Here is a 25,802-nt window from a genome sequence, read left to right as displayed (position 1 = left end):
ATAGATAGTGCTCATAAAAACTGACAAACCAAAGTGGAAAAATGCTTCCTTTACTTGCAAATCTGAACAAGTACAACAACATGATGGCCAAGGCCATCCACAGTTTACAGCTTCCAGTGTGTTAGACCCCTGTTGCTTGCCTTTAGCAGCAAACAAACCATAAATACATGAAATACGGGTAACGTACTTTGGTGAAAATAGCACAATTAAGATAAAAGTGAAACTGTACACACAAGCAAACAATCGAAAAATAAAACATAGGTTGGATTGAAGTGCAAATGGTGATGGATTCACTCGTATATAGGTGAAATTATAGGTGAAATAGAAAAGTAAATATATATTAACTTCATAATTGGTTTAAATGGAAGGAAATTATTTGACTAAATGCAACAGAATTTTAAAGTAAAAAGTGTAAAAGAAAAAATCATTCAGGTTTTGTCTTGAGGGTTAAATGTCCCGCATCTTAAAATGTCTGAGGACTTAATCCCTCTGGCAACAGTATATAAAAATATAACTCGGTAATTTACATTTGGCACAATATCAGGTTTAAACAGAAAAATTGACATCCGTTCAGTGTTAATTCTTATTACAATTATTCAGCTGATTCAGGTGTGAGCTGTCCAGGTGACAATCTCAACCTGGTTTGTTTGTTGACTCAAAAATGTCATAATTGTCACAAAGAGCATAAAATGTTTGGTACTGTCTTGAAAAAAATGATTGAAATGTAGTTAAATTATAATTCCATGTTATATCATGTGTGTTATTTGAGCAGTTTTGCTGTCAAACAAATCAGCAACAATTATATTGTATGGTCAAAAACAGACATGAAAATAAACATGAACAGACAGGCTATAAACAAACCCCCCAGGTTACCCAAATTAGTTTGGAAGAAGAAACGGCTGAGTGGTAAAAATGATGATGCAACCACTTGTTGGAAATGTCCATTACAGTTTACAGACCAGTGTTTTAAAGTGAGACTGAGTAACTTATGCTGAACAGCAGCCATTGTGGCCACGTGGCAATTACAAGATCAGGAACCATTAAGTGCCCCTTCATTTCAAGATTCTCTTCAGTTACTTGCTTTAAAGGGGAAATTTGCAATTTTTCAACCTGGACATATTCCAGGTTGAATAATGTCCTATCATTCCTATCATTCTAAATATAAGTGACTAAAGCTTCTAAAATGGGTCCAGTATTGAGCCAAAGCAATTTAGCAAGCAGCTGCAAAATTCGGTGCAATGCAATAATTTGGGGCAATTGCCCCGCGTCAACGTACATCCGTTAAAAATGCTTGATTTGTCAACTGACTGACTCAGATTCTTAATTGTCTGACAACATAATGGAAAATATCATTAACCTGAAATAGAGCTGTCAAAATAGTAACTTTAGCTAACAATAGTGCTAACACTGTGTCTGCAGCTGCTCTCTCCACTCTTGGGAATACATTTTTCTAAAGAAAAATGTATTTTGGTACAAAATTTCTTCTCATCTTTGGCTGGCAGTAGAAATCTTGATCAAAATAGTCACTTCAGACCTGAAGGCCTGCAAGGCACAGGGTTAGCATCCATTTGTAGCACAACTTCAGCAAGTCCATATCCAACAAAGGGTTACTGTAGAGACATGGTTGTTCAACACTTATAAGAACATCATTATGAATAATACATTCTATTTCTACCAGTAGGTCTTAAATCCGATCCATTGATGCTTTAAAGTGTGATTGTGTTAATAGAGCTGTAGCTGCATCTCAGACTTGCTGCTAATTTTTGTCATTTACGGTACCCGCGACTAAAATATTCACTGCGGCCCAAAAAGTATTTTTCCCATTTATAGAATAGAGTCTGTAAAACTGTTGACAGGACATCTCCAACTGCAAACAAGGTGGATTTTTCTTTTTCTATTATGATGTCAGAGGCAGTGGGCAGGGCAAGAAGGGAAACTTTAACCATAAAAATGTGTATCTGGTACAAAGTAAAATGCAACGTAACAGGCAATGTTACAACAAAGCAATGCCAGTTCCACACCTTTAACTGTCTAAAAGTTGCTAACTTTAGTCATGAACCCTTGACTTTAGAAGTTCTGCGTTTTACTGTAATTGAATTTAAAGTTTCATTTGTAAAAGGAAGATGAGGACATTTCTTCTTTTAAAAGACATATGGTCTGATTTCACTTTGGCGCATTTCATTAATCACATCCATCACCGATACTTGCGAGAAGCCTGTTGCACTTATCAATTTATCCGCAGTTTTCACAATCCTCGTTTCTGCCACCTTTTGCTGTGTTTGTGGAAGCAGTGTTCTGTGTAAGAGGCCTCTGATTCCACCTTGGCCTTTTGAAGTAACCAAATTTCTGCTCACAGTTGAAGTCCTGTCCTGTGAGGGATTGTTGTCAACATTTCAGTTGGCATTAACTTTCAGTTTAAACTCCAAATAAAGGCGTTCATGACATCTGAACAATCTGTTGCTTACAAACAATCTCATCTTCTCACAACTCATGTTTCTTGTTAGACCTTGTTTTAGTTGAGTTCATTGCTCAAAACTCAAAAGTCAGACCGAAGTTCAAAGAAAACTACGTTATAAATTAAATAGGTAATTAAGTTTCAAAGGTAGGAATTTAAATTATTTTATTTTATTTATTTATTTTAAGAATACTGAGCAATTTTCTCCCTGTATAGAAAGGCCGAAGAGTTAGTTTTACAAATTAAAAATAAAAGATGGCGCCTCCTCTCTTGACTGCTGTATTAGTCATATGAAAACAGCTTTAAGACATGAAAAAAAGCAACACATAACTGACTTTCACAAAGCTGACTTTACACAAGTCAGAAAGTGACATTTTGTATTAAAATGTCTCCTTTGTCTTATTACTTTTGATTCACCTCATCACAGGCAGTTTGCAACAGTAATCGGGTTGCAACATCACATGGCTGTTCAATTTACAAGTGCCTGTGAACACCTCTTTTGTGAGTATAATGAAATCAAAGAATAGACACAATCCTCTTAGGGCACTTTCTGAACATAGCTGTAATAAATGATACAAAAAAATTATGAATTGTGCATTGTCTTGTATAAAATATTTTTATATAAACTACAGTATACACAAAACAAGTGATTGATTTAGTGGATTTTTTTTTTTTTATCATATATCTATTAAGTTTTCAAGGGCAATGTTTGATATTTTTTTTATCGCTGTACCAAGCTACAGATACAGACACAGCAGATACACATAAAAAAAGACCAGGTCATAAAGAGTTAATGGAACATCTTGAATTTCTGTGTAAGTTGTATTTCTGTGTAAGAAAGTGTTGTCTGGCTATTGGGACATGATCCCAGGGTCAGAGTTGTGAAGTGGGTGTCAAGATTCTTCTGTTGGTTTTGGTTTGGCTGGTCCTGTTGCCATTTTCTTCTTCTTTGTTCCCGATTGTCCTTACAAATGGGTGTCCTCCTCGTCAGGCATGTCCTCCTTCAGCAGGTTGTCGATGGGGACGATCCAGCTGTCGTTGAACTCTCCGTTCAGCGCCACCTTCTTCTCCTGCATCTCTGGCTGCACCTCCATCACCTCCAGTGTGGGGTTGTCATGGTAACCATTCTCTACCGTGTGCAGCTCCTCCGTCAGGTGTTGCTAACGAGTTCAAAAGAACACAAAACCTGTTTGGATCTGGCATTATAGTGCATCCTGGCTAATACAATCACAAGTCTATAATTTTTTATTTGTTTTCCAGAGTGTGATGATCTGGGTGAACTAACTAGATTGGACGACATTTGTTGTTGCCGTAAGAATGCTGTGTCACTTCCTGTTATAAACTTATAGCGATTTGCTAGATTTATCTTAGCTCATATTTCTTAACTCACCAACATTTTCTCTCTCAATACAGCTAAGGGAATTATACCACAGGCTTGTTCTGCTTAAGCACCTGTGCAGCAAAATTTCTTACTAACCTTAAACTGAACGTGTTATGTATTTTTTTTTTATTTTTTTTTTTATTTTATACACTTTATTAATCCCCGAGGGGAAATTTCTTCACTACAGCAGGGGGTCTCTCAGGGGGGAGCTGCTGCAGCAGGCTGCCACTAGCGCGGCGCCAGGTAACCTGACCTGAGGTGCATGTTTTTGGATGTACACGAGTTTAGCAATTTTGCAATGACTTCTCTGTCTCCCTCGTCATCCTCACCTGTCAGATGATTAGTTTATCCTCCACCTTTGGTGATAATGGAATTTGTAATAAATATATTTTTTCACAGCTTTGGGGGTGAGCCTTACTGAATTGGAACTGTGGCTCTACAATATGATAAACAACCAATTAGCCAAACAGGCCAAAGTCATTGGTTGCCAACCCATGGAAGCCCTGGTTAGCAGGGATGCCAAGCCAGCTGGTTGAAATAACAATGGAATGTTAGCCCTGTGTAGAAGCAAGTGGTTTACCTCCAACCAGTATGTTGCCAATTGATTTTCCCCAATCAGCAACACACCCATTGAGAAATCAATTGCCGTCATTAGTCGCTCCATTTTGAGAAACATGAAGTTAGCGGCTCCAGAGGGCATAATCAAAAGGATTCCTGTCAGAAAAGCTAATTCTATTTGAACTAACTTCAGCAAGCCAATGTTGAACTCCAAAGTTTTTCTGTATTCCTGCCTAATCTGACCAGTGATGACATGTTTAGTTGCATGTCATCATTCAACTGCTGGCGAGGTGGTGTCCGGCAAAAGTGTGGGTTTAACGATTGGAAAACTTTTCCTCGCATTTTGAAAAAAAAGCCCATGATAATGCTGTAATCAAATTTAAGGCCATAAATACATCCACTTTATTGGACAAATTTGCTTGTATTATTGTGATGAGATTAAAGTTAAAGGATCATCAGATTAATTATGAGTCATCCTTAAAAGAACATATCTGAATTTATTGTTGTTATTAGATTATGAATTAAAAATTTGAACCCAAGTAGGAAAATACCAGAAGTCATAGCAATTATTCTAATTGTTGATTACACTATAGTTAAAGACTACCATACCTAGAGCTACTCTGTTGGATAGTATTGGAAACCATACAGGATATTACAGGGCAGCATGTTTTTGTCCGCACAGGCTAAAAGGAAAATTAATTGCAAGTAATCTGACAAAGAAGATTTTGGATTTTTGGGGAATTTGTTGTATCCGTGTGGAAAAGCTTTCGGCCTACCTGGTTCTCATTATATGGCTTGCGGTGGTGGGAGGCACATACAGCAAGGATGATAATCATGATGAGCAGGGCACCACAGGAAGCCAGGATGGCTATTAGGGTTTTGTTGTCTTTTGGTTTCTTCAAGTGAAAAAGAAAGGGAGAGAATTACTTACAGCCACACTGGAGGTGTTTGTTGAACTGAAGCACTAACCGTGTGACATAACGTTCATATACAAATCCTCACCTTGGTGATTTCTTCATAATACTGGTTTGCGAGACTGGTTTTCACTGAAAGATAGATTAGAATTCAATTGTTTAGGGAGAAAAATGTAATTTAACCTTATTAATGTGACTTTTCTAAAGGGAACACATTGTTTTACCTTTGGCATTTATCTCCACATCATCAAACTGTACTTTGCCATTGTGGTGCTGCCATGTTAGGGTGCAGGTTCCATTTTGCCATTTTGGCATTAGCATCTTGCATACCTCTGCCAGATTTTTCTCTTCCTTTGTCTGGAGGTGAAATAACACATCTGTAAATATCGTTCACAGGCCTCTACTGTATTGCCAAAGGGAGAATGTGAAGGTCAGAGGTGACAACTGAGGTCACCTCTGGTCACATGCTTCCTGTAGGAATTATATCAAGTGTATTATGAAAGGTCACAGCTGCACAGGCAGTCAGAGAGATGGTGAGTATACTAAAGAGTTGTGGGAAAGAAGGAAACTAGTGAAGGGCAGGAAAAGTTCCCATTAAGACACTTTTTCCACCCTGTAACTCAAGTCCCCCCCCCTCCCTCTTTTTTTTTTTTTTTTTAGCAGGCTTCACTGTTTCCTGTTTGGATGCACAGAGATCCACCCAAGAGCTCCTTCAGTGGTGGGAACTGTCACATATGAATATGATGTTGCTTTTATATTTTAATCTTGAACAAACAATCATCGACTATCGGATCTCAAAATGTCAACTGGAAAGCTCAGGTGAGCGTAAATTAGCTCACTTCCAGATTTGTTTACAACCTAGCAGTTTGTGAAACCATTTATATGTTAATGCTCATACTGAGCAAGACTGTTATCTAGAAAACCTGCCTCACAGAACATACTGTAGTACACTGAGTGCCCGGTGCCAGCCAGCAAAATTATCAACAAGCTAGAGAAGACAGAGGAGCATTTAGCAGAGCCAGCTATTTACCCATGGAGGTGGTCTGCAGTATATGTTAATGGACAAGTGTTTGCTAACACGTTAGTATATCTCAGATGTTGTATTTACAGCTTGTTCTCTTACTGACGCTTTTATCCAAAGCGACTTACAATAAGTGCATTTCAACCATGAGGGTACAAAGCCAGAACAACAACAATCAAGAAAGTACAATTTTCTTCAAGATAGCCAAACTTCAAAGTTCTATCAGTAAGTGCCATTTTAAGCGCTACTAAAGTTCCACTGTTCAAGGTAAAGTCTGAAGAGGTGTGTTTTTAGTTTGCAACAGAAGATGTATAGACTTTCTGCTGTCCTGATGTGGTTGGGGAGCTCATTCCACCATTTAGGAGCCAGGACAGCAAACAGTCATGATTTTGTAGTGTTTAGCTCAGTGAGGAGCAACAAGCCGATTGGTAGATGCAGAGCAGAGTGAACAGGCTGGGGTGTAAGGTTTGACCATGTCCTGGATGTAGACTGGACCCGATCTGTGCGCAGCACGGTACGCAAGTACCAATGTTTTGAAACGGATGTGGGCAGCTACTGGTAACCAGTGAAGGGAGCGGAGGAGGAGGAGGAGGAGGAGCGGAGTAGTGTGAGTGTATTTAGGAGGTTAAAGACCAGTCGAGCTCCGGCATTCTGGACGAGCTGCAGAGGTCGGATAGCACTAACAGGTAGACCTGCCAGGAGGGAGTTACAATAGTCTAGACGTGAGATGACCAGAGCCTGGACCAGAACCTGCACCGCCTTCTGAGTGAGAAGAGGACGTATTCTCCTGATGTTGTGGAAATCACAGTGCGTAAAGGGTGTGAGCCTATCTTTGGCCAGGACAATATGTAGAAGTTGATGTCAGTCAGAACTAAAATTGTGTTTAATGTCAATTTACATTTTATTAATATAAATGTCTGCTTATGCATGTTACATAACACACAACTCTAAATAAACCAAAATCTTACCTCTTGTTCACTGAGAAGCGAATACTGAAAACAACAACAACAAAATTATGTCAGCCATGATTAACACTTAATTTCTCTTAAATGTTCATGTAAAGTAAAGGCAAGCAAACATACTAGATATACGCTCCCCTATGTTACGGTATTGCTTACAACAAACTTCTTTGGTTGAACCAATGTCATGATGGTTGTGGTCATGGTAGTGGTGGTTTGTGGGGATGTGGTTCCATCTTTGGTACCTATCGTCTCTCCTGCGGGAGGTCCTGCCTTGGTCTGATTGGATGGGGTGCTGGTGTTCCCAGCAGGCATTGTGGTCCATGACGATGTCGGCTCGTTGGTTACTTTGGGTACCTGGGTACCTTCAATCAGGTATGATAACAATAAAGAATAGTCCCCAGATAGTGATGCAGATTCCTTGTAAGCCTAGCAGTGCAGAACCTTTTAAGCAGTGTAAATGCTACATATTGGATTGAAAAATTATTTGGATGTAATGTAATACATCATTATCACATGGTTACTCCCTGATTAAAGTTAAATATGCTAGGGATAAAATAATTCGAGATAAGCTAGATAAGATAGATAAGATAGATGCTGGAGGTATGCCAGTTATGGCTTATAAAGGTTTTTAACAAAGCTATAACAATGTGCCCCAACGCTTCATTCTGCTATGCTTTATCAAAATGGGATAAGTGGTGTTGGATGTTGTTTTTATCATGTTATTTGGAGACATCAAATTGCATTTTAGTTAGCTTGCTGAACTGGTCATATTTATATTAATTAGGTCAAACTGCATAATTTGAAAAATATAATTTTTTTATAAGCTTTTTTTTCACAAGATTTGGTCAACATTTTGAGGTGAAATTTGGACAGTCGCATTTTTAAATAAACCCTCAACCATTATGTAAAGTAATTTTCATGGAATGACAGAGAACAGTCCTTACCTTTTTTGCTATCTCTCTGGGTTGTTGGAGTTATGGTGATGCCAGTCCTAGACACTTGTTCTGTTGTAAAATTATTTGTTGGGACTGTTGTGGTCTTGGTTGGCTCCACATTACCAGGATCTACTTGCAGCATGGCAGACACTTCAGAGACTGTACTGGGCGTAGAGGCTTGAGATGTGCGTTCTGTGGAGGCAATGTGAGCCACTGAGCTTTTGTGGCTGTCAGTTGTTACCGTTGGTGTCATGGTCTCAGGTGAGTTGGTGGTAGCAGCAATAGAAGTGACAGCAATCGTTCCAGAAGAAGTGGTAGTTGATGCTGGGTTGTTTGTGATAGTGGTTGCTTGTGTTTGGCTGAGGTTTGGCTGAGTCGTGATGGCAGGCTTGGTTGAATGCATTGGTTTCGATGTAGTGACGATTGTATTAAGGGTAGTAACAGGTGATGTTGTTGTAATTTCAGTTGTCTTGGAATTATGAGTAGTCGTCTCGATCCTGGATGTGGTCCCAATAGTTGTCAAAACTGACGCCACAGTAGTATTGGTATCATTAGTACCCTTTGGCACAGGATGATCAGTCTGACTGACATTATTTGAAAAGACACTGTGAAACAGGAAGCCTAAAGGGAAAAAGACATGAAACATTACCTTCATTGCACTGGCATGAAAGCAAAGTTATTTACTTAAATCTGCAGGAAACAAGTTTTTACTGGTTGCCTGAGGGCAATGCAAACATATCACTGAATGTATTGGGAAACAGTTCACTATTTACATATCCAGTAGACACAGAGAAATATAAGCATTCACATGGAGTCTTTGATTACGTTCCTTTTGAGCCACTTCTCTCATCCTCCACAATGTTTTTCTTCATGACAGGACATTTTCTGTTTAATGCCATTAACCTCTGTTCTTCTGCAAAACATGTAGTTGTTGTCAATAAAGTATGTTAACTCAACTGGTTGTGTTTTACCCATAAGTGTCTGCAGTTGGTGCCAACCCACTCTCTTTGTGACTAATCTAGTATATTGTAGTCTCATGGTTACACGTTCACTAAAATAAAAAATAAAAAATGTTTACATTTGTAAAAACTATGTTATAAATTACTCCTATCCAGTCGATAAAAAGAGGGTGAGGATGGGTGCATGTCATATATATGGTTTGCAGTGGGTGATGTCGCACCCACAGGTGCGATTAGTTTGTTAATCCTCCTGACCCGAGAGTAATAGTTACATGGTTACAGGTTCACTTTCATTAATAAAACTGTATTTACATACATACAGTGTATGTATGTAACTGTATTTACATACATATACATTTAACTGAAGTCTCTTGATAACAATTTGAATCATTGCTACGAAAAATAGTCCTACATTACATATATATTTAATATTTTCATGGAGTAAAATTTTATATTTAATATTCAATAGTTTAAGGGGATAGGAAATTAAGGGAGGAGAGCAGGGGAATGACATGTAGCAAAGGTCCGGATGGACAGGACCTGAACCACTTGGCTATCCTGTCTTCTCAAAAATACATTAATTTGTTATTTGAAGATTGCAGACATTTTCTGAGAATTTAAAATTGGACATTTTGTCACAAAGAAGCACCCTTTGGGACTGAAAGCCAGTATGGAAATGTTGAAAATGCAGTTACTCTGATTGCCATTTGAGGTTGACTCTGAAAGCAAGTGAATTCCCACCTGAGCTAAAATAACCAACTTCACAGCAAAAACAAACACGTTCAAAAAAATGGTCTGGTCTCTCATTTATGTTCTATTAAAGCTTAAAGTAATACATGACTACTTTGATGACTCGTTCTTGTGAAATATGTCCAAAATCTATGCAATGACGAGTGATTCAAACATGAGTAATAGCTATGGAGATGGACAAAAAACTATCTTCAAATTGTAACTTATTAAATTGTATGTAACTTTAAAATTGTCTCCTTTGCCAACACTTAGTTGCACAGACAAACTAGCGTTGCTGGAAAGCTCAAGTTGTGTCATTTTATTTGGTTTGAGGTGCACCGAGCTGTGATGATTACATGAGTAATTCAATTGAGAAGATAAATGATTTTCGACGCACTGTGTGTGGTATCGGGCTTGAAGAGTTTAAGCTTTTTAGTGGAAAACAGTTCTCCAGGCTTGCAAATGAAACAGTCCAGATGCAGCTCGCTAAAAATTAACATTCAGAATAAAGATGAGATTCATTGATAACTCTATGGCTTTGTCACTACTAGCACCACGTTATTATAACTGGAAAATTATTTATTGGTGCAACTTTATTTTTAAAGCCAGTTGTACTCTGGAGTATGAGCTGCATTGACCTCTGTTCCTGGATTTCCTGCTGTTCAGACAGCTGTAAACTTCAGCATCATCTTCTTCGGTTTCTTTATTTATAGCAACCGGGACAGGATGCTGCACACAATGAACTTAGAAGCACCACACCCGTGACCACCGCCTGTTTCAATTGCCCCTGTGAAGAATCCTCGCCGGGCTCCATGGCCCGAAAACAATGGTCTTACCCATACACACACATCCTGCAGTTTCTCATCTCCTCCCGCCTACATTGGAGCCATTGGATTTCCAGCATACATGTGTGGTGACATATTGCATAGTTCAAACGTAATGCTTCCTCAGAGGCAACTCCTAAATGCCTAAATTGTAGGCATCCAATGCTACGCAGCATTGTATGTGACAAAACCGACCAAAAATGTACCACCTCCTGCATTCAGAAAAAAAGGTTGTTTTCAATGTCATCACACTGGTTGCTAATTGGTCAGCCCTTTCAGAGCAGCTGAGCAAACTTTAACGTGAACAGCATAATCACAGTGAAGAAAACGGAAGCTGGGAGCAATCGTTTGACAGAGCCAGGCTAGCTACTAAAGATCTCTGTACTTTTAGACTTCCAAACCAAAAAGAGGTTTCCTCAAAGAGCTGTAGTTTTTACATTATCAAAACATGAGGAAATGAAGGGGAAAATTCCAAAAATTCTACATAACTATATCTGCACAACTCGTCTGTATCAGACATACAAGAATGCCTTGAAAAAGCTTCAGGCAAGAAGAAGCACAGTTGAATTAAATATTCAGCAAGAAGTAAAATTGTGAACGACATACCACAAAGCAACCACAGTCAAACCCTTAAAAAGCAAACAGTAATTCCCATTGCATGTGAATGCAGCATTAGTAAATAAAAATGCTGTTCTGGTGAAGGGGAGGCTGGTAGAGCCAAGCATGCCCTGTCTCTGTAAAGCACTGACACCTCCCTTATCAGAGGTCAGCCGTCTGCTCTAAGAGCTGTTACTAAGTGTGTAGTAACACACTTAGTACTCAGTGGAGCCCCTTTGATTGAGCTAAGAGTACATATGCTGCTTTCTGTTCTGACGCATTTTGATGGTTTCTTCTTTACTGAGTTCCTGAGTAAATAAGGAACTAAAATGGATATTTCACCTTTTTTCTTTTTTTTAGCTACAAGAGAGTGAATATCGGACATACTAACCTCAAATGGCCACAAACAGCTCCAAATCAATGCTGATGTTTAAATGTGGTTAGAGTTAGTTCACTATCTCCATATACACATTTTAAGGTGATAATTACAGAACACCTACAGACACTCAGAACCAGGTGAGTTCTCTGTCAAGTAAAAAAAATTGAACTTTTTCTTCCAGCCTGTACCATGACTACATTGAATTCCGGGTTGTTTTCTGTTGCTATAATAAATTGACCCAGAGATAAAAACATACATCGGTGACAGCTGTTATCAAGATTATGTTCAACTATGTAGCTGGAAACATGACCTCATATAAGGGAAATTTCGCTGATAGAGTTTAGTGTAGTTTTCCAGAAATTATGCATGGCTGCTGACTGATGCACTTTGTCTCCCTCCCCCCAGGTGTGCCATCTTGTTTGGTGTGACCCCCGCTGACCTGAGCTGTCACTGATGGATCTGTTTCTTAGCAGGCAACAGCACCCGATCATCAGGCTGTTATCAACACCGAGGCTGCTTTCACCTCACCCACGCATTCCTCGCCACAGTTTCCAGAAAAACACATTTGGTCTTACCCACATAACGTCTGTGGTCTGTCAATCCACTTAGAGTATGGCCTGTTTTTCTATTGTTTCCTTCTAAAGAGGCATACTTTGGTGAACATTGTCACTCACTTAAAGCTGCCCTTATCAATATTTTTGATTTAACAATGGATCAAATGTACAATGTGAAAGAATTGCCACCCAACTGTCCATTCAAGTCCCTTTAATTGGGCAGATCATTTTAGCCTCTTCAAGCTCATTGTTTTGTTTTTACAGCTTGCAACTTTACTGTTTTGGTTTCGTCTCTCCGCTTTGATTAACCTCATAGGACCTCAGGAGCAAGCGGACGTAAGCAAGAAAAAACTGGGATAAATCCACTGTACGCTGCCTGTCCAGCACCAAATGGAAAACAAACACACTTCGTAACTCGCTAGTGAGGCAATTAGGTGTTAAAAAGATGGATATTTCCCCTTTTTTTTTGGCGCTACAAGAGAGTGAATATCAGACATACATACTTGAAATGGCCACAAACAGCTCCAAATCAGTGCTGATGTTTAAATGTGATTATAGTTACTTCACTATCTTCATATCCACATTTTAAGGTGATAATATGTCAAAGTTATGTTTACAGCTTGTTGATCTGCCCCCAAGTGGCTAAAAACTTGATTTAAGGGCTGCATTTTTAGACAGCAATTAGACAGCATAATATATATATATATATATATATATATATATATATATATATATATATATATGCTTTACAATTTGCCTATCATTCATCCTTTCAACATCACAACACACCCGTGGCGAGCTAACATACAAGATGCTGGTGTGCTCATTCAAGTTCGCTGTCTTGCTCAAGGACAGGAAAGCACTGTGATCCCAGTAATTCAACTAAAATGTAATTCAAACATTTCTTTTTTTCTTTTTTTTATTCTTTCGACTTAAATACTGCATAAAAGTTTTCATTGCATAATCTTTTTTCCTTTCGGATTCCTTCAATTACTTTTAAATTCATTAAGTATGCAAGTAATTAGTACAAGAAGATAATCATACTAATAAATACCACATTTATTATCTTAAGAAGTTGATAAATCACAACTCAAACAACCACCCAACACTACATGTTACTCTCAGATGTGCATGTAGAATCTCAAAATAATACCACCATCTATAGATATTTCCTGCTTTGTGAAAAACCTGACTTGGCTATTTCCACAGCTTTTTGATCTATTTCTGATCTGATTCAAAGCCTACATTAGCCTGAATGTGTAGATTTTATTTCTGCCAGTTTACGTACATTACACTATAATCATCCTGCATGCTTCAGCTATGAAGATATTTTAGTGTCCTTTTAATGCAAGTATAAAAACAGGTATAATAGCATATTTCTTTGTACTTGCAATCAGAAATCTAATTTGAAAGTAAAAATATGTGAACTGACAAAAAATCTATCTGGATTACAAACAAATTATCTATTAAAATGTTGTTATTTTGGTGACACTTAAGAATTTTGCTCACAAAGCCTTTTTCTTGCAATACAAAATGTTTTGATTGCAAATAAGGCCTCTTGGGTTGCATTGTCAAAAACATTTGCTTGCAGGTTGAATTGCATAACTGCATAATGGGCAGGATCTGTGCTGATAGATGAGATTCTAAACAGTATTTGACTGTCTATTAGCTCATTGTTTTGGTTTTTGGCCCTCAACCAGAAAACCAAAATGATGACTGCTGCCTTGATTTCCCCCCCCCCCCCCCCCCCCCCCCCCCCCCCCCCCCCAAAAAAAAGGGAGAAAAACCTGATAATTTTGTCATGTTTACATCAGAAGAAACTTCTCACAGTCCAGAAAGTGTATTTGGACACATGTTTGTGCTCAAGTACAACTAATCTTGCATTTCCTGATCAGCATTAAACGGTAAAAAGAAAACAGCTATCTCGTAATCATAGCAGAGCATTTAGCAGCTAGAGTCAGACAAAAGGAGTGTAGAGTAGAGAGTGGAGATCAAAAACAGGAAAAAAAGAAAAGTCAATATTGGTCCGCAAAGGGGACAAATAAATGCTAATGCCACCAAATGTGTAAATCAAGTGTTTGCAAAGTCGTTAGCCGTAACAACTTTTTAAATTCACTATGTCAATGTTGTTTTTACAGCTTGTTGTGGCCAAAAACAAAATTGAAAAATTGAAAAAACAAAACAAAATAAAATGCTGCTATAAAGTGACAATTAAGAAGAGATAACATATTCTTCCTTTAAAAGTTGATACACTAATGGTCAGCAGTTTATGTTTGCTAAATGTTAGCCAATGTGAGGCAACTGGAGCTTGATAATGCTCTCTTAATGACTCTTCTCCTACTGTTGCACTATATATAGCATTTACTATTATAAAGCACTTCTTACTTGTGGGCCAAAATGACTACCATTAAACAAAAGCCTCTGGCTTTAATAATCGATTAATCGATTATGATTCATTACTTTGTGGCCCTAATAACCCCATAAAGCAGCAGCAATATTAAATGCCTTATTGAGTGCAATGTTGTGAATAAATGTCCTGAGGAACAAGATCCCACACAGACTGAAACATGGAGAGGATAGGAATTAAGAGAAAGAAAGGCATATGGGTGAGATTTATTGCAAATAGTGCTGATATCAGTGGTCAATACTATCTGTGGTGATTCAACTACAAGACCACTAAGTACAACACTGATGTTGGGAAATAAGGACTCACAGTTACTGTTGCATTTCACCCAAATGTGTTGGATTGGCTTGATGCCCTGGGCTCTGGCGTTGCCACATGGAAGCAATTTTATTTTATTTTTTTATCACAAAGTAATAAGCAGTGTGTCGTCTAGAATGTTGTATCTATTGTGTCTAAAGTACCTCTTAAAACCTACGTATACCTATAAAGCTACCTTTACTCCAGGAAAATCCAGTAAAAGTAATTTTGGCTATTTGACTTGACCAATTTAAAAAATTTTGAGTTTTAAAGTGGGTGTTGGCCAATTAGAAATACATTTATTTCACGCATTTATGTGCACCAATCAGGGTTTAGCAATGAAACCATGTTAAATATTGTTTTAGCGTTTGCTCACAATACTTACGGTACTGTATATTAGCAAAAAGGAGTGATGTGCAGTCCATGTATGATGTTTTTTTTACAGCCAAACAATATGACAATGTGACAATTCTAATAATTCTATACACCCCTGTTACCTGGGGCTGAGGATGTTGCAACACTCTCAGCACCCTGACCATCTCGTGGCTGAACTTTACATCAGTAAGAGTACATTTAAAAAAAGGAAAAGAAAGCAAGACCCACACCTGGCTTAGAGGGGTTTTGTAACATTTAACTTTTTTTTATTTAACTTAACATACAAATGCACAACCCATCTTGACATGTATGTATTATATAAACTAACCGTCCAATTAAAATCAACTCCATTCAATGAAAATATCTTATTTTATTTTCTTAACCAATAATAGTATTGGATGGAATTGTATTCAAGTGTTCCCTTTTTTGTATTTGTTTGTTAGTCAGAATACACAATGGATGGAATGGATGCTTTGTCACAAGATGAAGTAACAAACAAACGATGGCCTTCATCTCAAAGATGACATGCTTTTAATCAGCTTTGTCCAAGGAAAGGGGATTTTGAAGCTTAATGGCATTTGTTAAGCCAGAGTTTACACTGTTCCATGCATGAGTCTCTCTCTCTCACTCTCTCTTTGTGTGCGTCTGTGTGTGTATGTGTGTGTGTGTGTGTGTGTGTGTGTGTGTGTGTGTGTGTGTGTGTGTGTGTGTGTGTGTGTGTGTGTGTGTGTGTGTGTGTGTGTGTAAGTGTGTCTGCGTGTGTCTTGGTCCATCCAGCTTGCCAGGCCCTCAGACTGTAACCCCAGATTGATGTGCATCTAAGCGTGAAAATGTACTGCGCGCCAAATGAAGGACAGTAAATAAATAAATGTAGCTGTCATTACAAAGAGCTGGTTGGACAAAGCTGCCCTGTTAGCTTGGTGACAGACCACACAAAGGCCTTTCCGACCCCACGTGCAGCCATCTTTGCATGGGGTCCCTCCTCTGGACCTCTGTTCCAGCCAGGGCCTTTTAGGGGTTTGACTACCCCCCATCCTTCCCCTATTGAGAGAGGTATTTCAGCTCTCTGTGGGAAAGTGGTGGGTTGTTGAGGGCGGGTGGGTGAGAAAGGGAAGGGGGGTGTCTTTGCTGTATATTGTGCATTGTGGTGAAGGGAGTTTTGGAGCTGTGAATGTAAAAACACATGGTGTAAAAGAAAGACAAGTACAAGGGGAGTGAAAGGGAGGAGACAGGGGAAGGTGTGTGTGTGTGTGTGGGGGGGGTGATGCTGTAAATTTAAAGCAATGACTGACCACACACAGACTTACACATTGTCCGCAAACAACACACTCCCTGTCCTTGTAATCCAGACTGGTATGTGTGTTTATACAAGCCGTGGGATGCACTCATGGTAAAAGCCCCCGACCCCCCACCCCACACACACAAACACACATCAGCTGTTTTTTCAGCAGCCATGTCAACCCTATATGTAAAGCCACAAAAAATCAAGAGAATTTCCAAATGCCATATAAATAAATCACGTGTTTACATTGTTCATGCCATTTTTTTTGTGTTTAAATATTCTGTTGAATCAAAAATCAAAAGCAAAGTCCGATTTATATTAAATATAAAATAAACAATGATGGTTGCCAATTTCTTAGACTCTTAAAGACTTGAGACTTCTACTAAAACGCAAGCAAAACAAAGTTTATGTTATTCTCCAGAAGCAGATCCATAGAATACAATATTATCAATATTTCTACCTTGAATGGATTTACAATCGAAAAAGTCCCAGAATATAAATATCTCTGAATATAGGTTGATGAAAAACTCAAATTCAAATTCAAATTTCAATTCAATTCAATTCAATTCAATTCAATTCAATTCAATTCAATTCAATTCAATTCAATTCAATTCAATTCAATTCAATTCAATTCAATTCAATTCAATTCAATTTATATAGTGCTAAATCACAACAGAGGTTATTTCATGGCACTTAATACATTAAAGTGCTTACAGTAGAACTTTACAACATTATACAGAGAAACCCAACAATTCAACATTTCCCATATAAGGGGACAAGGGGAAAACTCCTCTTTAAGGGAGAAAAGCCTCCAACAGAGGGAAAGAATAATTTCCCAACTCACAGAAATAAAACTATGTTTTCCATTTCTAGTAAGAAAAGGGTTGTTGATGCAGTTCTTCATGTCAGTCCTACACAACAGCGATGTGATTTATAGGCATGCATCCGCATCAATACTTAAACCTCTTGACTCTGTCTACCATTTTGCTTTGAGATTTATTACATGTAATGACTACAGTACCCATCACCGCCTCCTATATGATAAGGCCGGATGGTCCTCTCTTCAACAGAGACGTGATACGCACTGGCATCTCTTCATTTGGAAAGCTCTGATTGGAAAACTGTCCCGTTACCTCTCTGAAATGCTTGTACACTCAGACGGGCCTCGTCCGACCCGCTCCACTGGCTGGCTCTCACTACATGTTCCACACGTTAGCACTTAGCTGGGAAAGTGTGCTTTTAACTTCCATGCATCTGACTCCTTGACTAAAATACAGCACCACCTTAAAATCAAGACACTTATTTCATTTACACGTTTCCAAAGCTTGATTTGAAATCACCAAACCTGTACTTGTAATTGTAATTGTAATAAATTGCGTTTTACTTCGTTTTATCTACTCAAACTACCTATCTTATAAAGCTTATAAGGCTTCTTATCTAACTTTTTTACTTCATATTTTTGTTGATTTGATCAGGTTATTTTCCGTAATGTGACAGTTAAATGGTTATTTATAAATTAAACTGTGGTACAACCTCATCTTTGTCTCCTTGTGTTATTGCTGTGATCACTGCTATTGTTTTTCTTTTTCTTCGCTTTGTAATTGTAAATGAGGGCCAACCTCAATGATTTCTCGAGTATAAATAAAGGTTGAATGTAGGAAATAAAGGGGTTCAACAAATTTATTCACGTCTGTATGTGCTTGGGCTAAATAGCACGTTGGTAAAGTTAGAGAATATGTTTTTAACATGGAGAATATGTTTTTCATACTTTGGACGCTCCAATTCTTTAAGAGAATTTGTATGGGCTCAGAGTAGACCTGCATCATCTCCCACACGCATCAGCCATTTGGTGTTTTTTCTAAAAGCTGAGAAAAGAGGGGCGTTTACACAAAGTGATGAGGCAGATGAAAACAGTGCTGATACAGTGAGGAGGAAAAACATGACGAGAGGCGAGGAATGAGGGGGATGGGGGTGGCAGGAGGAGGAGGTAATAAGGTTCATGACAGTACCAGCCTCAGGACTGATTAATGGACACCTGGGTGTGTGGTGTGACATGCTGTCTGGGGGGAGGGAGTGCAGGGTTACAGTAGAGGTGAAGGCAAGCAGGCTCTATCTGTACCATCGGACAGTGATGAAACCCTTGGCTTTACAGTGAACAGGGGTTCCTCCCTGAATGAAACCTGTCTAACTGCCAGCAGCGCCTTGCCATCAACAGCAAGATCCACATCTAGAAGGTACAAATGGTTCCTCAGTAGGGTCCATCAAACTGTCAGGTCTCAGAATAATAACATTTAATATATGATATCCAATTTTTAAGTTCCACTTTTAATTTTAATTTCCAAGTTCAGTGGGAAAACCAAATATTATGATTGAGAATTACTTTGCAACTGTTAAGTTTTTTCCAAGGTTACAAAATAAATTCTGCTCCAAGTCATGCTGTTATAAACCCATTTAATTGTATTTACTAACAATGTTAGAAAAAAATTGAGATAAGATTAGGTTATTTGGTCTAAAAAGAAAACAAATGTAGTATAATAATCTGCAGTACAGCAGGTAAAACAAGAAACCACAGACAACCAAAACAAAAGAAATCCTGTCCATGACAAATGAGCAAACTCAAAATGACAAAAACTATGGGTGCGGTTGAAAGCCTCGGAATAAGTGACAAGTTTTTCTCTATTGTTTTTCCTTTCTCTTCCATGTTCTGGTGAGGGCAGACACCAGGCAGGACCTGCAAAATGTTACCATAAAAACAAGCTGATGAATAACATTTAGAGTTGGTCCTTTCTTGTAACTTACTTGAAAATGCACCAACTCTTTAGATAATTTAACTTGACCTTTTAGTAGAATTAGCAAATATGAAAAGTGTGAAATGCTAAAATGATTTTTCCAAAGTTCTGAGTGCTAAAGTCCTACTGGAGCGGTTATACAAACATCCACTGGTTTATGTTTTTTTCAGTTGTGTGGGGCAACAATCAGCACCACACTCAAAAAACAGTAAATCTTTTTAGTATGTACTTGATGTTGTAGTTTTTTTGTGGGCACACTACAAACTTTGCTTAAATAATTTCCTCACTTTGGAATGAATCATAACTAGAGTATAAATCATCAGGTCTGATTTTGTTCTGTTAAAAACCCATTGTGTTGGCACAAATTCAATTTTACTGAAGGCAGATCATTTGTGTTTGTCAGTCACAATAACTTGTGGTCTAATAAGTTTTTTATGCCAAAGACCGAATGCTGACATTTTTACATTGAAAGTCAACAGGCCTGAATCAAGTTGTTTAAAAAATAAAAAATTATCACAATTGTTCAATAGCTGGAGTGATAAGCATTCTCCTTCTGCCACACCCTCCTTGGGAACTAGGATGTTGACAAAGTTTTTTTTTTTTCTCTTTCTATTGTTTTTTCTTTCTCTTCCATGTGGTGGTCAGTGTAAACACCAGACAAGTGTGCCAGGGAGGCAGTGTCTCCTCTGGCTGCTGGTGTCTCAACAGGCCAGGAATCCCAACTGTGTGTTATCTTGTAGGAAAGGGACAAGCTGTGAACTGGCGAGCCCACAACAAAGATAGTGTGCACAGGGGTTAGGAAGTCCTGGAGGGGACTGATAAGTGATGAAACTTCCTTCTTCCAAAACTCTAGGCTTCAACTGATTTATTTAAGTAATATCATCTTTTTAAAGTGATCAATATGCATAGGCAATAAGTCTGTTTTAGAAAATTGCATGTTCAAAACCAGAGGTAGACTCAGTACTTTATGTTTAATGTGAATTTTCTATTTGGAACCACTTTTTTACATTTGGTTACAGCATTATCAGATTGGCATCTACTGTAATGGATTATTTTTTTTTCCTAAATGCTGTGTAATCTATTAATGTAAATTTAAATATATAAAAATTGTCAGACAAAGAGGGTTTGGAGGTAATACTAATATGTATATATAGGCTACATATTATGTACAATATTATATATGCTGTTATTCTGAATATAACTGAACATTTTTTAAATGTGTTGCTGGCATGAAATTTCAAATTAGCATATATTTTTCATAAACAGTTAAAATTTTCTCAGGTTAAACATGTAATATGTTGTCTTTGGTATATGTCCAATTAAATATGGGTTGACGTGATTTGCAAATCATTGCATTGTTTTTATTTTACACAGCGTCCCAACTTTTTTTGAAATAGGCTTGTATATCTAAAAATCTTGAAAAAGTTGTGGCAAATCAATAGTGAAGATTTGCACAGGATGGTTTGTCCCAAGATTTTCATTCAGGCATTAGAGTGCGTCATGGCACAGAAACAGCACTTGTGAGAGTTATCAATGATCACCTTATTTCCTCTGAACAGTGGACTAGTCTCTATACTTGTCCAGCTGGATCCCACTGTTGCATTTGACATCATTAATTGCAACATGTTATGACAGAGGGTGGAATATGTAATGGCTGCTAAAAACATATTCATCAGATTCCAATTTGTTCGTTAGCAAAGACTCCAGACTATCTATGAAGCCAGATGAAACAAATTAATTATTAAAACTTCAATAAAGTCTTGCAGGCATAAAGGCGTGGATGACCATTAACTTTGTACTTCCAAATTTAGAAAAAAATGAAGTTATGTAATTTGGCCCAAACACCTCAAAATCTGAAACCTGCCTATAACCACAACCTAACCACAGACTTGAATGTCATTGCCTTGGCTTCCAACACTACTGAGAGGAACTTTGGTGTAATTTTTGATAAGGATGTATTTTTTTACTCTGAAATACATAACTCTGAAATTCTGCATAAGGCAAGGCTTGGATACTGCATTCTTTGACCTGGGCAATATTGTCAAAATTAGGAGCATCCTTTCTCAGAGAGATGCTTAAACACTAGTCCATGCATTTGTTATCTCTCGGCTGGACTATTGTAATTCCTTGTTATTATTATGATGTCCCAATAACTCTGAAATTCTGCAGTTTAATGCAAAATGCTGCAGTACGAGTAAGTTAATAACACTTGGTTAAAGTGTTATCTTATCTAAAATATGTCATGATTCCACCAGCTCCCAGTTTGGGTTCAGTAGTCAGACAACATCTCTTCCTTTAGGCTTAAAACTTTCCTTTTTGATGAATCTTATAATTAGGGCTTGCTCAGGTGACCTGGAGTCATCCTTTAGTTGCACTGCTGGAGACATAGGCTGCTGTCAAGTATTAAAAATGATAACAAACCCGAACCACTCAATTTAGATAATGTAGCGTCCAAGAAATGTAGCTAATAAGATCCTTAACAATGAGAAACACCTCATTGCATGCCCTTCTTCTGAACTAGTTGAATGACAGAAACCTGAGAACCAGCTGGTCATCTCAATGAACTAAATCTTCATATTTGTATAATGGTAGCTGGTGAATATGGGCATTTCCAAAATCAGATTGTTTTGAAATTCAGATAAAATTTGCTCCACATTTGGATGGAAATCTAAGGTAACAAACACAAAACTTACCAAGCTGAAATTATAGCAGAATGCTTGTAGAGCCAATGACTCAACAGGAGCATGCAGTAGGATTATCATTTCAAATTTCCAATATACAGTTACAAACTCACTAAAGTCTATTGGTATATGCCAGTGAACGCTTAATCTAACTCACTTCATCTTCTTCTGGACTAGAAATCTGGCCAGTAGACCTCTGAGACTCTTGATTTGGGTTCCCTAGTTGTATCTACTCAGAATTTGTAGTGAAAGAGTACCACAATACCCCTTCACCAAGATTTTTAAATTGATAGTTTTATATTTTGTGAATTACTCTTACTCCCAGTCTTGCCAATAGTTAGCTTAGTTTAGCAATAAATTGTACAGTAAGATGTATTTGTTTAATCCAAAACCAAGATGTACTTACTACAATAGCAGCAAGTTACGGGTCCCAGTCAAGAAATAATCATTTCAACAATGTTTTAAAATTTCCCCAAATTCTAAATTATTTCTTTGAGTATTATTCAAGGATAGGTAAGATGAACAGTGTAAAACTACTAAGTCGATACTTTGAAGTAAGCAATCGCTTTGTTTTATGTGGTCATGTGAATAGGCCAATGTTGGATCTGGATCTCTTCACTACTTCTAGCCATTGATCTGATGTTAACCTTTTCAAAAGCTGTCAAGTATGAAAAATAAAGAGAAATCAGAACCTCTTGCAATAGAAAGAGCTCAAAAAGTACAAAAACATTGCAATATGCGCTGTATACGTGTCAAAGTTTTCCTCTTTACTCTTGATAACAGTGTGTTAAACAAACAGACACAGATGCTTGTTCACAAGCACCTAGCATGTCAAAAGTGCTGACCGCCTTCAGATGGAGTTTTGGGGCTTTGTTTTATTTCAGACACTCAAAATTTTTTTTTTTTTAAATAAAAGCCTAATGTCTAAATCCACCTGTATTAGTGGTGATAGAGGGGCAGGTGCATCATTAAAGAAAAACACTTTCTTTGCCTTCCAGCCAGAGAGGTAAATCAGGGGTGCACTTCATTATTCAGGCTCTTCTGTCTCTTGGCAAAGCTCTTGGTGGGAGGGGGAGCATTGGAGAGTCCTCAACTGTGGTATGGTGGGGGTGGAGAGGTAAATGTTTTAGCTGTGTTTTACTGTGCCATTTCGAATGATTATGGTAGCTCTCTAACAGATTTCCTGCAGAACTAGCATGGGTGAAGGGTATCAGTCAGCAGCAACACAAAGAGAGATGAGATGTTCATTGTATCGGAGGTAAAAAGATGATGAAAGAAGGCTTGAGCTGCTGGCTACTTTGTTCGCATTCTGTTCTAAGCTTAGTGCTCTTCCTCACCTCTTATCCATCTGTCATGTTTTGGCATCTTTTTGCTTCTTTGATCCTGCTTTTTTGCTCAAGCACAAGCTTGAGTTTCTCACTTTTCTTCATTGAAAGGATCCCATGCGTTTTCATCTGCTACACAAATTCAATACGCAGATTAAACATGCCGTGTTGTTATTTTAGTGCAAGACTAAAATCTATATATTTTAAATACTATAGAGTTCACTCCATTTACATATAACATCAACTACATGCCAAAACTATAAACTATATGACATGAGAAAACTACAACTACAATAATATACCCTCTGAAAAACATACATATTGACCATGAAATCAGCTGGTGGTCACTGAATAAAAAAATAGTGGTGCAAAGGCAATCATATATGTTCATGGAAGTGTCAAGTTTTTTCTCTGTGGTATGAATGTACATGAAGAGGGTAAAAGGAAAAAATAATTCTGCCAATAATAAAAAAGGCAAATTATAAAGTTACATTTTTAAAACACAATATGATATTGAAATCACACCAAAATCAGAGTGAATGTTTTGTTTCTACTTTCATCAAAGGTATCACCTTTTCTAATGTAATACTGCACACTTCCACCTGTCCATATCCAAATTATACAATCTGAAAATATTTCAGCCAAAATGTAAACTGTTGGCTCCCACACACATTGAATTAAACCACACAGCAGCATAGAAAGTGGTTGAAATGAGCATGAGGATTTTGAATTGAGTATTTTCACATCATTGCATTGATAGAGTGCTTTAAAAGATCCCAATATTTGTTTCCACCACTATGTAATGGCTATTTCAAAATTTTGCTTTCGTAATGTGGTTGTTTTTTTTACAACATCATACTATTATTATCATTATTATTTTTTTTTTAATCAAATTTGACAAGAAAAACTGCAAAAAGCAGCAAAAAAAAAAATGCTGAATTTCTAATCTTATGTACATATATTTGATATGAAACTGTACTCACTGAGTGAAAGTAGCAGCACCATGATCCTCAAAGTTGCTCTCATCCTGTTTCTGCTTGTTTCTTCTCCCAAATGGATTTATCCTTCATGCAGCACAGAGCTACAATACCTCACTTTGTGGTGAGATTTTGCACTGATGATAAACCCAAGTTTGACGCCGCTCTGTCACGCCTTTCTCCTTGAATTTGTATCTCAGAGTAAATGATCTCAGAAAATGTATTGTTATTCTTTTTTCTTCTTCTATGAAACTGGAAGCCAAGAATGCTTTTGTTTGTCTCTGCAGCTTCTTTTTCTCCTCTCTCTCTGCAGAGTTGGGGATTTGGGGGAAGAGTGTTTCTGTGGTCTCCTTGGCTGCACCGTTGTTCCTCAGTGTGTCTCTCTCTCCCACAGTGGCTCGGTGCTGTATTGTGTTCAGTCAGCCCTTACTCTCCTGCAAAGTGTTGAGCTGTTTGCAGACCAGGAGCCCTGCCCTGCCTTCCTTATCATGAGAAAGCAGGGGCAGACCCAGACTGGTTCAATCCCACAGCCCTGGACTCACTGCTGCCCGGGACACTTTTGAATAACAAAGGAAGCTGTGAGACAATGTGTTCCCCTGCTTTTAATTCATTCCTAAAATGGTCCATGACTCAAGGATGTGAGGTGAGGTCACATCAGCACTGATGTGGTTTGACCACGGGAAAGGCCTGCTAAGATTCAGAATTAGCTTGTTGTCATGTTAACTTTATATCCTGTCCAGCTCAACAGTCTCACACAAATACAGTCCTAAAATGGGCTGCTGTGTCTGCAGGGCTACACAACAGAGATTTATAACCTGAATTTTATTCACAAAATTTTAAGTATAATCATGTTATAACGTCATTTTATGGGCAATTTCCTTTCTTGAGCTGTTCACTTTCTTACAGTGGCGGCTGGTAATACAAATTTGGGGGGGCTTCTAATAGACACTAACTTCTTCTTGTTTGTTAGAAGCCTTCATCAACATGGATATTGACACATTTACTGGATGATACTCGTACTCGTCAAAAGTACATTATCTGTACCAGATACTCGTTTCAGTCGAGTACTTGTCTCATCCTCAGAAATAACAAAATTTTCCGCAGTTCCACTTTAAGTTGCTGTTCCACTGCCGGTCAGATAGCAAAGAAGCAGGAATAACCGTGTAATTATGTGAGGTGAACCCGAAAGTTGTCCAATCACATTAGATAAAATAAAACGCAAAGCAATACTGATTCGCTGCCAATAAAAGAGGGAAAATCTGGAACAACCAATTGAAGAGCAGCCTGAGGTCACGTGGTTTCCAAAAGTTGAAGGATTTGCATTCACTCTCATTTGGCTGAAGTCCTGCACCAGGAAGTGTATGTATTTACACAGAAATTAACTAAATACAATTTGTAAACAGT

The 25,802-nt window shown here is 37.9% G+C and overlaps 1 protein-coding gene across 1 annotated transcript; it reads right to left on the bottom strand.

The window, feature by feature from the left end:
* Positions 1-33: 33 nt before the first annotated feature.
* podxl (podocalyxin-like) lies at positions 34-24,896 on the bottom strand. The gene is made up of 8 exons (XM_069156424.1): positions 24,405-24,896; positions 8,236-8,847; positions 7,448-7,653; positions 7,298-7,321; positions 5,533-5,665; positions 5,397-5,440; positions 5,171-5,290; positions 34-3,615 (listed from the first exon to the last, which is right to left on the bottom strand). The coding sequence occupies exons 1-8, from the start codon at positions 24,445-24,447 to the stop codon at positions 3,421-3,423; spliced, it is 1,377 nt and encodes a 458-aa protein (XP_069012525.1). The 5' UTR covers positions 24,448-24,896; the 3' UTR covers positions 34-3,420.
* Between the last annotated feature and the right edge of the window lie 906 nt (positions 24,897-25,802).

This window comes from Embiotoca jacksoni, unplaced genomic scaffold (genome assembly GCF_022577435.1).
Source record: "Embiotoca jacksoni isolate LCO1_2020_lvr unplaced genomic scaffold, fEmbJac1.0.p SCAF_21, whole genome shotgun sequence".
Classification (NCBI taxonomy): domain Eukaryota; kingdom Metazoa; phylum Chordata; class Actinopteri; family Embiotocidae; genus Embiotoca; species Embiotoca jacksoni.
The sequence above is the reverse complement of the archived record's forward strand: the minus strand, read 5'-3'. Positions and strand labels throughout refer to the sequence as shown.

What these genes read in the sequence shown, in the direction of transcription:
- podxl (XM_069156424.1), bottom strand. Translation starts at nt 24,447, where the DNA reads ATGAGAGCAACTTTGAGGATCATGGTGCTGCTACTTTCACTCA. An exon ending in TTCAACCAAAGAAGTTTGTT is followed by an intron (nt 7,322 to 7,447) that starts GTAAGCAATACC and finishes TGTTGTTTTCAG; the next exon opens with TATTCGCTTCTCAGTGAACA. An exon ending in AGCCATATAATGAGAACCAG is followed by an intron (nt 3,616 to 5,170) that starts GTAGGCCGAAAG and finishes TGAACTCGTTAG; the next exon opens with CAACACCTGACGGAGGAGCT.